The sequence below is a fragment of the Seriola dumerili genome, unplaced genomic scaffold (assembly GCF_002260705.1).
Source record: "Seriola dumerili isolate Sdu_G_001 unplaced genomic scaffold, Sdu_1.0 BDQW01000567.1, whole genome shotgun sequence".
Taxonomy (NCBI): Eukaryota; Metazoa; Chordata; class Actinopteri; order Carangiformes; family Carangidae; genus Seriola; species Seriola dumerili.
Window position 1 is genome coordinate 158,713 of NW_019174822.1, and position 15,081 is coordinate 173,793.

At 43.7% G+C, this 15,081-nt stretch overlaps 1 protein-coding gene and 1 pseudogene across 1 annotated transcript in view; one reads left to right on the plus strand and one right to left on the minus strand.

The window, feature by feature from the left end:
- The window catches only part of LOC111236129 (bile salt-activated lipase-like), a 10,630-nt gene extending 789 nt beyond the window's left edge, over window positions 1–9,841 (plus strand). Inside the window, exons 2-12 of the mRNA XM_022764746.1 lie at window positions 43–190; window positions 1,369–1,488; window positions 1,965–2,162; window positions 4,779–4,909; window positions 5,655–5,762; window positions 6,003–6,126; window positions 6,643–6,829; window positions 7,548–7,751; window positions 8,894–9,091; window positions 9,388–9,492; window positions 9,616–9,841. Coding sequence (XP_022620467.1) covers window positions 43–190; window positions 1,369–1,488; window positions 1,965–2,162; window positions 4,779–4,909; window positions 5,655–5,762; window positions 6,003–6,126; window positions 6,643–6,829; window positions 7,548–7,751; window positions 8,894–9,091; window positions 9,388–9,492; window positions 9,616–9,712 — 1,620 coding nt within the window. The 3' untranslated portion in view covers window positions 9,713–9,841. The remainder of the gene's footprint in view (window positions 1–42; window positions 191–1,368; window positions 1,489–1,964; window positions 2,163–4,778; window positions 4,910–5,654; window positions 5,763–6,002; window positions 6,127–6,642; window positions 6,830–7,547; window positions 7,752–8,893; window positions 9,092–9,387; window positions 9,493–9,615) is intronic.
- A 2,034-nt stretch (window positions 9,842–11,875) lies between these two features.
- LOC111236130 lies at window positions 11,876–14,002 on the minus strand (annotated as a pseudogene).
- Between the last annotated feature and the right edge of the window lie 1,079 nt (window positions 14,003–15,081).

The window sequence follows — 15,081 nt, forward strand, 5'->3', positions numbered from 1 at the left end:
GTGTGTGTGTGTGTGTGTGTGTGTGTGTGTGTGTGTGTGTAGCTGGGGGTGGTGCAGACGGAAGGGGGGCAGGTGGAGGGGAAGAGCCACAGGATGGGATTCTTCAGGACCGTCGACGTCTTTAAAGGAATCCCCTTCGCTGACGTCCCCGGAAAGTTCGAGAAGCCAAAACCTCATCCTGGATGGAGCGGTAACTCACACAAACACAGCGCACACTTCATTCATTCATCCAGCCTGTAACCATGACAACTACCAATCCCAGAATTCTCTGTTACTATCGTCCAATCAGCCTCTGTTGCTGTGAAGTTAGAGGTCAACTTTTAACCTTTGGATCAACTCAGCAGCTGTGGAGTTTGGTTCAGGATATGAATGGAGTTGTCTCCATAGCGACAGCCTCTGGGGCTCATGGGTAGTGTAGTGTTTTAAGATAAACTCAACAGAGCTGATAGGTGTGGTTCCTTTAACTCTTCCTCTGGCTTCAGTCAGAGCTCAAAACACAGAACCTCAGCTTTCCAGAGCTTTCGACTGCATCTCACTGTCTTCATCAGCAACCTCATGAGATGGAGCTCGTGGACCATAATAAGTGGACCTTTGAGCTTATACAACTTTAATATCAGTGTGAACATCAGAACAACCTCAGACAACACTGATCACTCTGTGGCAGGAAGCTATGACGCTGAGAGAGACAGCTGGATTAGATAGATAGATAGATAGATAGATAGATAGATAGATAGATAGATAGATAGATAGATAGATACTTTATTTATCCCCTAGGGGAAATTCATGTGTCCATTAGCTCATTGTTGATGATAATAATAATAGTAATAAAAACAGTTAAAAATAAAAAAACAGTAATAATTAGATGAGTCCACTTCCTCTGGCTGAGGTGTTCTACAGCCTGATGGCAGTGGGAGAAAAGGATCTCCTGAACCTCTCTGTTCTGCAGTGAGATGAGACGTTTGCTGCAGCTGCTTCTCTGTCCTGCCAGATTGTTGTGGAGAGGATGGTTGTATTGTCTAAGATGGCCTCCATCTTACATTGCATGCGTCCTGCGGCACAGACCCAGCCTCTTTGACCAGCTTTTCCAGTCTCCTTGTGTTGGGGTCTGACATGCTGCTGCCCCAGCAGACTGCAGCATAAACGAGTACACTGGCCACCACTGACTGATAAATGGATTATGGGTAGTCTGCATGTTCAATACAGCGAGGGGCGGTCATGACTGTAAGTCTGGTACATGGGTTCTTCTCTGCAGGTGACCCTCAGGGTCACATGACCCTGACTGACTCGTGTACCTGTGTGGACGCATTAGAAACTGAGCATGAAACAGTGACTTCCTGTCACAGTGTCTATTGTGTCTGTTGTTTCCAGGAATCCTGAAGGCCACAAAGTATCGGGATCGCTGCCTGCAGGTGACGCTGCTGCAGACAAAAACCCAGGGCAGCGAGGACTGTCTCTACCTGAACATCTTTGTTCCACAGGGACGATCATGTAGGTCACACACACACACACACACACACACACACACACACACTTGATGTCTTCTTACAAGCTTTTATTGTGAAAGTCTGCAGCTCGCTGTGGGGCTGAAGGATTTTTACCAGCATTGAACCTGTGATTATTTTCTACGTGTTAACTTTCAACAGGAAATCAATCTTTCCTTTCATAATAAATCAGTTTGTGAGTCATTGAACTGTTTTCACTTCAGCTCATAAACTTGATATTAATCAATAATATTCAGATATAATCATGATTTCACTGTGTTTTAAAAAGTTCAGTCGACCCATGGAATTATGGGTAATTTATGTTCTTGACTGACGGGACACAAATTTTCAGCTCTTTTAAAATTTTAAAATAAAACTGATTAATGAACCTGGGTCACTGCTGAATTATTTTATTATCATCGTTATTTTATCATTATTATTATTGTTTATTATTTGTATCTATATTTTTCTCTCTGTCTCCAGTGTCCACCAACCTCCCAGTGATGGTGTACCTGTTTGGCGGCGCCTTCCTGTTGGGAGCGTCTAACGACGTGGCGATCCTCGGGGACTCTCTGTACGATGGGAAGGAGATGGCCGACAGAGGCGGGGTCATCGTCGTCACGGTGAACTACCGAGTCGGTACGCTGGGTTTCCTCAGCACCGGAGACGCCCGACTGCCAGGTCTGAACAAAACAACAACAATTATAACAGCCATCCACTCATCCAGTACAACCCCACTGAAAGACCTCAACAAGACCACAAACAAACAAACAAACAAACAACCAAACAACCAACCAACCAACCAAACAAACAACCAAACAAACAAACAACCAACCAACCAAACAACCACCCAAACAACCAACCAACCAAACAACCACCCAAACAACCAACCAACCAAACAACCACCCAAACAACCAACCAACCAAACAACCACCCAAACAACCAACCAACCAAACAACCACCCAAACAACCAACCAACCAAACAACCACCCAAACAACCAACCAACCAAACAACCACCCAAACAACCAACCAACCAAACAACCACCCAAACAACCAACCAACCAAACAACCACCCAAACAACCAACCAACCAAACAAACAAACAAACAAACAAACAGATGGGTCATTTCACATCTCATTTTCTCCAGCTTGATACGGTCAGTACCTCTATGATCCAGTCTTCTTCTTCTTCTTTGCTTCCATTTCATAACAACAAGGTGTGTAACCAGCAGGGTACGTATGGTTTAACATATGTTAGTCCTGGACTCTGAGATCTGGGACAGGTCCAGAACTGGGACAGGTCCAGAACTGGTGTAAAAGGTCCAGAGCAGGTTAAAAGGTCAGCAGGTGAACAGGTGAGTCTAGTGTAATGGACTCTGATGGTCCTCAGGTCGAGCGTTGACATTAGCAGCACGTCATGTTCACATTCATGGTGAGTGAATTTGGTGTCCACATATTTCTGACCTGGCTGACATTAGTTAGCTCTGGTTGACTGAGTTGTGAGTTGTACATGATGCTGAGTTAAATCCTCTGGGCTCAGAGTCAGACTGGGATTGAACTGGTGTGTTTTGGTGCCTGCTGGTGATTTCCCAGCATGCCTGTTATCAGAGGCGCGTGGTCGCTGTGTGTGTTGTGTTATCAGTATGTTAGCAGATAAACTGGCTGTTAGCTCAGCTGCTAAAAGCTCCTCAGATGTGAGGAGCTGGACAGAATCCACTCATCTGGATCTCAATCTGTTTCCACTCGTTTGACTCAGTTTAATATTGTGGGGACAGACGCTGAGGACTACAGGTGTGGTTCAGGTGTCAGCTGGGAGGAGCTTCAGGTTGTTGTAGATCGTTGCTTCATGACCACAACATCAAAATCTCTCATCTTGGACCTGGAACAGCGAGTCATCCACAGACCAAGCAATCTGAAGAGTCTGTTGTTGTGTTCATCATGTTTCCTTCAAAATAAAACATTTCGTCAGCTGCTGTTTATGCAGCATTCTAATGCTGAGACTCGGATCATATACAGCAGTCAGTACATGTACTACAGTGTTTACACAGGACACAGTACAATGTGTGAGCTGGTGTTATCTCTGTTCAAACACTGCTGTTGTACATAAACCGGAAATAACGACTGCAACATGTGCCCTCCAAGATTCCTGGAAACATGGAAACTAAACCGCAGCCTGTGCAGACGACATCATGTTCTTCTTCCTCAGCCACCATTCCCACAAGTTCGAAAATACACTGGTGGTTCCTCACTATGTAGCCAAGATGGCAGCTGTTGAGGGTGAGTGTCTATCGTTTTACACTCAATTTTTTTTTTTTTTTAGGATATTTTTTTTTGGGCTTTTATGCCTTTAATGGACAGCACAGTGGAGAGTGACAGGAAACGGGGAGGCAGAGAGAGGGGGAATGACATGCAGTGAAAGGCCGTCCGATGCGGGATTCGAACCGGGGCCGACTGCAGCGAGGACTGTAGCCTCTACACATGGGGCGCCTGCTTAAACCACTACGCTACACGACGCCCCTACACTCAATTTTTTGACCATTTTGAACCATCTGGGTTCTCACAGTGCTGTACCTGTCAGTGTGGACACACTCACTGTGAGTCTGGAAGCACGGGACTTGAGACACATCAGTCTGTCTTCACTGCCAGTGTGGTGTCCTGTCCCCGGAGGTGTCTTAAAGAAGAGACTGAAACTGCGACTTGTGGATTCAAATGAGTTTCAACTGAACAGACCAGAACAACTCCAGTATTTATACCATCACACTTAGAGAACAGTTTCCACTACAGTCTCTCGAGGGACTGGGTGAGGCCACCTGTACTTCCTGTTATCGCACAATTTGCACACATTGATCCTCATATGACCTCCTGTTCCCACACAGTTGCATGTTGGTACATTAACTATACTATAGTGGCTGTGGCTCCTCCCATTTAAACAGAGTTGTTCTCCCAGTGAGGAGAAAACACAACCAACAAACCAAACAACCAACCAACAAACCGACCAACCAACCAACCAACCAAATGACCAACCAACCAACCAACCAACCAACCAACCAACCAACCAACCAACCAACCAACCAACCAACCAACCAACCAACCAACCAACCAATCAAATAACCAACCAACCAACCAAACGCCCAATCAATCAATCAATCAATCAATCAATCAATCAATCAACCAACCAACCAACCAACCAAATGACCAACCAATCAACCAACCAACCAACCAACCAACCAACCACGTCAGACTTTATCTCAGGCTAAGACAGGAAACAGTGATCAGGTGACTCCTGCTGCCTCTCAGGTAACTATGGACTGTGGGATCAGCACGCTGCCATCTCCTGGGTCCGCAGGAACATCGAGGTGTTCGGAGGAAACCCTGACAACATCACCATCTTTGGCCAATCAGCCGGAGCCGCCAGTGTCAGCTTCCAGGTCAGAGGTTAAAGACATCTGTGAGCGTTCACCTGAGCTGCCGTCACTGACACTCAGTGACGAATTAAAGCTAAAACTAAGACGAACACACGAGTCATAGAGAAGCTAAAGGCTAAAGGCTAAACTATGAAACCTGACATTTGACATTTGAAAGTGCTTTTTTAATTTACAAAATTAAGAGTAAAAACAATTGACTCATTAAGATTTACTAAATCATTCAAACATTAAGCTTAAATTATGTAGCACACATGGACGAGAGTTTATTCCTGGAAAAGAATAACAAAGATTTAATGTTGGAAATGACACAGATACTTATTGTAGGTAAAATTTATGCATTTTTCTGTCAAAATTTTGAAATCAAATTCAAAATTGTAAGATTTACGAAGTCAAACTGTGTCATTCCTGAAATTAAATCTATGTTAAAGTCAGTTTCCTGGTGTCAGTGGATGGAAAGGCAAATAATTCTGACTTTTAATGTCAAAATCTCGACTTTGTAAATCAAAGTTATGTTTTAGTAAATCTCTCCCTCTCTCTCTCCCTCTCTCTCTCCCTCTCTGTCTCTCCCTCCCTCTCTCTCTCCCTCTCTGTCTCTCTCCCTCTCTGTCTCTCCCTCTCTGTCTCTCTCTCTCTCTGTCTCTCTCTCTCTCTGTCTCTCTCTCTGTCTCTCTGTCTCTCTCTCTCTCTCTGTCTCTCTCTCTCTCTGTCTCTCTCTCTGTCTCTCTCTCTCTCTCTGTCTCTCTCTCAGATGCTGTCTCCCCACAGTAAAGGCTTGTTCCGCAGAGCGATCACTCAGTGTGGTGTGGCTCTCAGTCCCTGGGCTCTACAGACCAAACCCATGGCTCTGACCAAGAAGGTCCACAAACACAAACACAAACACACACACACACACACACACACACACACACACTGCATCAAACTTTACCTCTGACGTTTCGTAAAATACAGCTCGGTTATTGATTCTGTTCATTGATCTTCGTCACATATGGAGTAAAAATACACGTGTGTGTCATGGAGTAAAATTCTTCATGAATCATCTCGTTGATCTTGTCGATGGACTGTAGACGACTGACGTGGACCGGGTTTGTTTCTGCAGATCGCCCGTAAGGTCGGCTGCTGGAGAAGTAACCAGGACGAGATGTTAACGTGTCTGAAGATGAGCGACCCGGTTGGTCTCACCATGGCGGGAAAAATCGATGTGCTGCTTATTCTTGGAAAAGGTCCATCTGCACATCTGCATCGACTGACACACAACTCGTAACGTAAAGCAGCTGCTGAGCTCAGAATTTAGACCCAAAACAAACAGACAGGAACGGTGTGTTTCAAATGTTGGCTGTTGATTCTCAGTGGGATCAGCACTAACAATCAGCAACAGTTTAATACGGAAGAAAACTTCCCAAGTACATAGAAAACAAAAAACAACAAAAAAAACCATATATATATAATAACACTTCAAAATTCAGAAGGTGAAATCCAGATAACAAGGTTGACAAATAGCAACAAGATGTAAAATACAATTAAATGAAAGACAGACAGGTCAGGTGGACAACCCAAAAACAAAATGGCTGCCGCTCTGACTGTCACCGGTGCGGAGGCATAAAAACCATATGGAGTATATGGAGAGTGAGCAGGAAAAGCTAAGAAAGGTGACCAGAGGGATCTCAACCACTTGCTTTCGTAAGAGTAGAGACATTGAAACTGTAGTCAAACTGTCTCTGTGTCCGTCCTCTCGGTAGGTGTGGTCATGGATCTCCTTGAACTCGCTCCAGTGGTCGATGGTGATTTTATTCCAGATGAACCCAGCCGGCTGTTCCACAACACCGCTCAGTTTGATTACATGGCTGGAGTCAACAGCATGGACGGACACATTTTTGCCGGAGTCGACGTTCCTTCAATCAACAACAAAACTTCCACCACCCCTGTGTGAGTACAGAAGCACCACGGCACTATCAGCCTGCTTTGGAGACTTTTATTTTGAAGTAAAAATCTGCAAAGGACCAGAAGAACCAGGTTCAAAGAGAGTTCTCAATAAAAGATGAACCGAGATAATTACAATTTAAACAATGTCAAATTTTCATGTCATCATAGATACAGATTTAACATCATGCAATGCACAATAAGTAGAGAATATAATATTTTAGCCGGTGATTCCACTGCCATAATTCAGGTGGAGTCCAACAAGGCTCGACTCAAGAGCTGTGTCCCAATTCAGGAGCCACATCCTTCGGAGGATTACTTCACAGCAGCGCGAATAGACTGTCCCATTTCAGAGGCTCCTTCAAATGCGACCGACAAACACGACCTTCTTTTCCTGGGCAACCAAGGATCCAATGTGGAGATCGACTACGAAGGGCCACACCTTCGGAGACCACGTCCTCCCAAGGATGTGGCCCCTGAATTGGGACACAAGTCTTTATGTGTTACCGTATACTGAAGTCAATATTAAGTTTCGTCAATATGCAGATGACACCTCACTCTATGCAGCTTGATCCTGATGATTCCAGCTGTGACGTCACTGTGTGGACAACTCAAATGTTTGTTCAACTGAATCAAAAAAAGTTGTTGATTGTAGTTTCTGCTCCAATGAAGCAAAGACAGGAGCTGTGAAGACTTTCTGGTTGATCTCCTGTCTTCTCCTCAGGAAGCATGTGAAGGGTCTGCTGGCCGGTCTGACTAAAGAGAAGGGGAACGCTGCCGTCGACTCGGCCTACAGCGTTTACTCGTCTAACTGGGGGTCGTTTCCGGAGCAGGCGGTGGTGAAGAAGACGGTGGCCGACATCGAGACAGACTTCCTGTTCCTGGTCCCGACTCAGATCGCCCTCCAGCTCCATGCCAACAATACCAGGTCAGATCTGATTGGTGGAAGATCCAGGTGGAAGGATCGTGGTGGTCAGAGTCTGTTTTTGTTTTGAATGTGAGAAAAGAAGCTGAAACATCACTGTTTACTCCCAGAGTGGTAAATTATAATTCATTGTAATAGATTGAACGTTATTAGCACTGCCCACAGTAAATATCAGGACAACAAAAATCCACTTAAACATCTGACCAGAAGAAACACTGGCAAAAGTAATAATAATAACATTATTTATATTACACCTTCAAACAGAGTTGACAAAGTCCAAGTTAAAGAGGGGAGACATACACTACACGTCAATATAAATAAGGACAATTAGACAGAGTAGTGCATGTAGCAATTAATAAAATGACTGAACTAGTAAAGGGGGGTACACAGTATCAGAGCTTTCAGTCATATCAGATGGTCCTCCTCGGCAAATTATTTGTTTTTCTCTCCTTTGACAAGAATGAAATTTTAATCTAAACTTCTAAAATGGAAGTTTCACAGTTTTATCTTGACGGAGCAAACCACTGAGTGAGAGCTCCAGATCAGCTGCTGCTGTTCTGTCACTGAGGTGATTATGAGCTGCTGGTACACCGACAAACCAGCTCTGCATCTTATGACTAAAACATGAACGTTTCAGCAGATAATCTTCACACCGAGGTTTTATTTCAGATGTGGAGGCAGTTTGTATCTGACCTCTGGTGACCTCCAGTTTTTGCCCCATCTCTCCATTATATATATAATCACATGTATCTTGGACAAAATAGTATAAAGAAGCTCATTTGCTGCTGTGGTCATGTAATATCATTTTGTTTAGAGCACCAGTTTCACAGGGGGGCTGCAGACCCCCCATCTCAGGTGTTAATGTAGCGATAGCTTGTTAAAAACACTGACAACCTCTGCTGTTTGTTCTATGGAGTCACATGACTAGCTAGCACATTAGCCAACACTCTAATCAGAAGATAGTTTGGTCTGGACCACACTCTGCTCTGTGCCACAAGTCACATCTGAAAATCAACTTCCTGCTTTATAGAAACATACACGGTGAATTCTGAGGCTCCTGCTTCTAGACCTGAGTTTGAACCTTTGTCCAGTTCATATTTAAAAACCAGAATTCAACTCTGGTTTTCCTGTTGTTTGTCCCTCAGTGGAGCCCGTACCTACTCCTACCTGTTCAACATGAAGACTCGTATCCCAGGGTTCCCTCGCTGGGTGGAGGCGGAGCACGCCGAGGACCTGCAGTACCTGTTTGGTAAACCCTTCACCACCCCACTGGTCTACTTCCCCCGACACCGAGACCTGTCCCGGTACATGATTGCATACTGGACCAACTTCGCCAAGACCGGGTAAAGGCCCCGCATGCACTGCACACACGCACACACACACACACAGGTCAACACACCTGGCTACCTGTGACTGCTCTGTCCTGGTCTTTACTGCTCCACTGATCCAAACAAGACTTCTCCTCAGTTTGGTTATAAAGCAGTGTCTTTGTCCTCTGCAGGTAGTAACTGGTCTGAACTAGTCTCTTCTGAAGTAGTCTGATCTGATCTCAACTAGTCTGAACTAGTGTCAAGTAGTTTGAACCGGTCTGAACCGGTCTGAACCTGGTCCCAGCTCTGTCTCTCCTCTTCCTGTCCAGTGATCCCAACAGAGGTGACAGAGTCCCAGTTCCCTGGCCCCCCTTCACCAGACACCACCAACCCTACCTGAGCATCAACCACAAGATCAACAAGTCTTCCATCAGGTACCTGAGTTCTACTGTGTTCTACAGTGTTCTACTGTGTTCTACTAGCTGCCTGCTGTACTGTGCTATACTCAACCATTCTCCTCTGTTTCTACTGTGATTCGACTCATCTGGTCTCTTCAGCTACGACCTGAGATCACAGTACGTCACCTACTGGACCCAGACCTACAGCAGCCTGCCGTCAATAAAGAGAGAAGAAGAGGACGAGACGGAGAACTGAGCGCTGCTGTTTATTTTGAACACTGTTAATTACAAACCACTGGAATTGTTTATAACTGTATGAAGGATTATTAACAATGAAAGAAAATGAGGATTACAATGAATAAACGCAGATAAAAGAGATAAACCATCAGCAAGGACTGAGGCTCAGAGCCTCCTCTCTTCTGATTGGCTCACCGACCTGTTGTTACTAGAACTGCAGAGAGAAGCCTGAGAGAGGAGATGTAAAACTACACTGAGATGAACCACAAATATATCTTCTTATAGATCATCACTTCAAAATAAAACACAGGAGAAGAGGAAAAAATAACAATAAAGTTACAATACACACTAATGACAATAAACCACAAGGGTAAAATATGGGACCTTTAAATAATTTAATTAACCAATCAGCATTAGCCTGAGGAGGAGTAAACTGCTTGAATGCAGGTACAGCAGGTGTGACTGTGTGATCTTCTCTTAATAAACCAAGCTGAACTACTCTGCACTCTGGCTTTTATTTCTGAGTAACGTCATCATCTTCAGGCCAAAATCAATCAATTGATCAGTGATGAAAGGATCAGCTTGTAGCTGAGGTGGAAAGTAACTAAGTACATTTACTCCAGTCCTCAGCACAGTGTAAAGATACTTGTGTTTAACTTAATGATTTCCTTCTTACTGGTCTTCATTCATGACGGCTGGAGTTACTGGTTTCTGGAGTTCGGCTGCTGCTGGATTTTTGAGGAGCTGTAACAACATTTTAGAGACAAACTTTTTTGATAATGATCCTGAAATGTTTTTCTGAAAGAATAGTGAATGAGATCTGTGTTGTTGGGACATTATCAACTCGTCAGCGCCCTCTGGTGGCCTCATCTACAGTATGGTGCATCAGTGTGTATTTACTGTCAGCACGGAAATGTGTCTGAAGTACGTTGCCATGGAGTCAGTGAGTTAACTGTCAGCTGCAACTTGAGCGCAGTATTTTATACTTGTTTCCATTCAAACTATCTCATAACCAGCAGCTGAATCAGCGGTGATCAGGGTGATCAGCTGTGATCAGCTGTGATCAGGGTGATCAGCGGTGATCAGGGTGATCAGGGTGATCAGCTGTGATCAGCTGTGATCAGCTGTGATCAGGGTGATCAGCGGTGATCAGGGTGATCAGCTGTGATCAGCTGTGATCAGGGTGATCAGCTGTGATCAGCTCCTGTCTGCAGTGTATCATGATGTTCAGACACCTCTCACTGGATCACTGTGATACTGAAGGAAACTTACAAACAGGAGAATTCTCAATGAAGTTCTGCAGCCTGTTTTTTCCTGGATTTCTGGAGCTTTATTCTGAAGGGACATCAGAGACAATGATTTCCTGTCTTCTTGTGTCTCTTTCCTTTGATCATCCAACTTTGTTTCCAGTCAACTGCCAGCCCCTGCTGTAAAAACTGTAAAAAAAAAAGTCCTAATTTAGAGAAAATAACTAAGTTTTCTAACAGTAATTTCCTGTTTTTTAATATTGTGAACAAAAGTCTGTAAAATGACAGAAATGATGTGAATTAACAGCCAAACTTCTCCTTTAATCATTATGCCAATAATAATAAATTACATCTATTTCCCATTTCTATAAAGACAAATTACTGTTTTATTTAAACAGTATTTTTCTGCTTTTTAAATTACAAACAAATCTGTGTAAAATGACAGTAATTATCTGTAATTAAAAATGTAGCTTGTTATTATAAAGATGGACAATGGTTTATCAGACTCTGTGTGTGTGTGTGTGTCTGTCTGTGTGTCTGTGTCTGTCTGTGTGTGTGTATGTGTGTGTGTGTGTCTGTGTGTGTCTGTGTGTGTGTGTATGTGTGTGTGTGTGTGTGTGTATGTGTGTGTGTGTGTGTGCATATGTTGTGTGTGTGTGTGTGTTGTGTGGTGTGTGTGTCTGTGTGTGTTGTGTGTGTGTGTGTGTGTATGTTGTGTGTGTGTGTGTGTGTGTGTTGTGTATGTGTGTTGTGTGTCTGTGGTCTGTCTGTGTGTGTCTGTCTGTGTGTTGTGTTGTGTGTGTGTGTGTGTGTGTTGTGTGTGTGTGTGTGTGTGTGTGTGTGTGTGTGTGGTGTGTGTGTTCTGAAAAAACAGAAACACGTGGAGTATCAAAGTAAAAGTCTCCCTTCAGAATAATGTAAATCATACGACTGGATTGTGATCATTGATGTTTTAATGTGAAACAACTTTCATGTTGCAGCAGGTGAAGATGAGACTCATTTGAATGACTTACATGGACCTGATCTCACCTGGAATAATACATCAGGATTCAACAAACAACACAACAACCAGCTCTTAGCAACAATGATGGAGACACAATAACTTTAGGAACCAAATACAAATCTGGACTTTTATCTATGTGAGCTTATAAAACTCAGCTGTGTCTCCAACACCCCAGTAAAGACAGAGTCCAGCATAGAGAGGCTGAGGGAATGTGGTCTGGACTCTGTGGAGGAGAGTCATGGTTTCAGAGACGCTGTAGAAGGACAGAACACCTGCTGTGTGATCCAGGTACACTCCTACTCTGGAGGACAGAGGACCTGAGACTGGAGTGATGATGTTGTTGAATCTAAATGAAAAACTGTTTTGATCACAATATAACGACCAAGATTTGTCATTATATCCAAATAAAGTTTCCCCCTCCCTGCTCTGCTGATATTCTTGTATGAGACTGATACAAAAACTCCTCCTCCTCTCCACTCCACCTCCCAGTAACAACGTCCAGTCAGACTCTCTCTACTCAGGACCTGAGGATATGAAGTGAATCTGTCTGGATGACGAGGATAAGACTGTTGTTGACTCATTACTGTTGCTTTTCTGTTTCCCTCAGATAATAACAGACATGTATTTGCTGTGTTTGGATCCAGTGTGATTTCCTGTGAATATCTTAAGAAGTCAGCTCTGGTCTTGGGCTCTGGTTGTGACAGTAAAACATCCACTTCAGTCAGTGTCAGTGAGATGTTTGTCCATGTCTCTGTCAGGACGTCCTGTAGTTTCTCTCTGAGCTGTGACACAGCTGCTGTCACGTCCTCAAAGTGTCTCAGAGGACGGACATTGATGGCGGATGAGTCTGTAGAGTCACTGAGTGGTGACAGTGAGGGGTAGTTGTGTAGAAAGTGGTTGTGATCCTCTGTGTGTGAGAGCTGCTTCAGCTCAGCGTCTTTCCTCTTCAGCTCAGCGATCTCCTGCTGCAGCTTCTCCTGAAGCTCTTTGACTCGACCGGCTTCAGTTTCCTGCTGGGATCTGATCTGCTGCTTCACATCAGAGCGTCTTTTCTCCATGAGACGGATCAGCTCAGTGAAGATCTTCTCGCTGTCCTCCACTGCTTCATCAGCAGAGCCGTTGAGAGCCTCCACCTCCTGTTGAAGCAGCTTCACATCTTTCTGTCTGTCCTGGATTCTCTGCTGGATCTCTTGTCGCCTCAGCTGGAGCTCTCTCTGCCTCTCAGTCCTTTCTGCTGCAGCTGAGACTGTGTCGTGGCCTTTATGTTCATCCACAGAGCAGAGATAACAGATACACTGCTGATCGGTGCGGCAGAACATCTTCATCACCTCATCGTGACGAGAGCAGATGTTCTGCTGGAGCTTCTCGGAGGGCTCCACCAGCTTGTGTTTCTTTAACTGAGCTACATCATGATGAGGCTGCAGGTGATTCTCACAGTAAGAGACCAGACAAACCAGACAGGATTTAACAGCTTTCAGTTTCCTCCCAGTGCAGACATCACAGGCCACGTCTTCAGGTCCAGCATAGCAGTGATCAGCAGCAGCAGCTTGGAGTCCAGTCTTCTTCAGCTGCTCCACTAAAGCTGCTAACATGGTGTTTTTCCCCAGGACAGGCCTCGGTGTGAAGGTCTGCCTACACTGAGGGCAGCTGTGGATTCTCTTCTCATCCTCTTCATCCCAGAAGCTTTTAATACAGTTCATGCAGTAGCTGTGTCCACAGGGAACAGCCACCGGATCCTTCAGTAGATCCAGACAGATGGAACAAGACAAGATTTCCAGCTGATCTCCTTTCTGTGCCATTTCAGCTCTCGGTGACAACGACTGTCTGAGTTTCACTTCCTCAGAACTGAAACTAGTTTGAGCTCTGATCTAAACAACATGTGTCTCTGCAGTGAACGGGGCCTGTCAGCTCTCGCACTTCACCACATGTTGGCTCCACCCATCTTCAAACTGTAGATCTGAAGGGAGGGAACAAGGAAACACATGAACAGAGTGGAGCTGGCTGTGTTTGAGAGCAGGAAGAAGAGGGAGGGGCATCAGGCTTTGACTCAGTCCAGGAAGTGGTTTGATGCTGTGTGTCTCTGCAGACGGACTCGCCACACACAGATAACAACAGCACAAAGTCCCAGTCAGTGTGTAGAGAACTGATCCCTCTGATGCAGCGTCAGGTCGCTGCTGTTTGTTCATATGTCGAGGAAACAAACACTCGTGATACCAACAAATATATTGATCCAACTAGAGACAGGACGAGCTTCAGTTGTATTTGATATTAATATGGTTTCAGCTGAGAAGTGATCCAGTTCTTTAAATACAGTGGAACCACTGAGGTGATGAACAGAAAAGAGAAAGTGTCAATTCTACTGATTTATTCACCAGCAAGACTGAACATGTAGAGATGATCATGATGATAAAAAGACTAGTAATAATGATGATAATGATAATAATAATAACAATGATAATAATTAATAATAATAACAATAATAATAATAATAAAGATGATAATCATAACAAAAAATAATAATAATAATAATAATAAAGATAATACACTTTATTTGTATATAATAAAACTTTATTTGTAGATAGTAAAAAATATTATCAGTTACTTTGAAAATAATAAAAAACTATTTATTCAGTTTCATTCAGTGTTTTATTTAATGATGGAGATTTCATGACCTCAGCTGTTTCTAACTGAAACTGAATGTTACTGTGAGTCTCTCAAACTTTTTACTAATAAGAAGCGTTTGTCATTAGTTCATTGTTTTTACTCTTTATTGAAGTCAAAGACGTGATAACAGAGAAGAAGTCCTCTGACACAAGAAAAAGTCACACAGGCGACATTTTCTTTCAGTAAAAGCACATAAGTATTAACATGAAAACACGAGTATCAAAGTAAAAGTCTCCCTTCAGAATAATGTAAATCATACGACTGGATTGTGATCATTGATGTTTTAATGTGAAACAACTTTCATGTTGCAGCAGGTGAAGATGAGACTCATTTGAATGACTTACATGGACCTGATCTCACCTGGAATAATACATCAGGATTCAACAAACAACACAACAACCAGCTCTTAGCAACAATGATGGAGACACAATAACTTTAGGAACCAAATACAAATCTGGACTTTTATCTATGTGA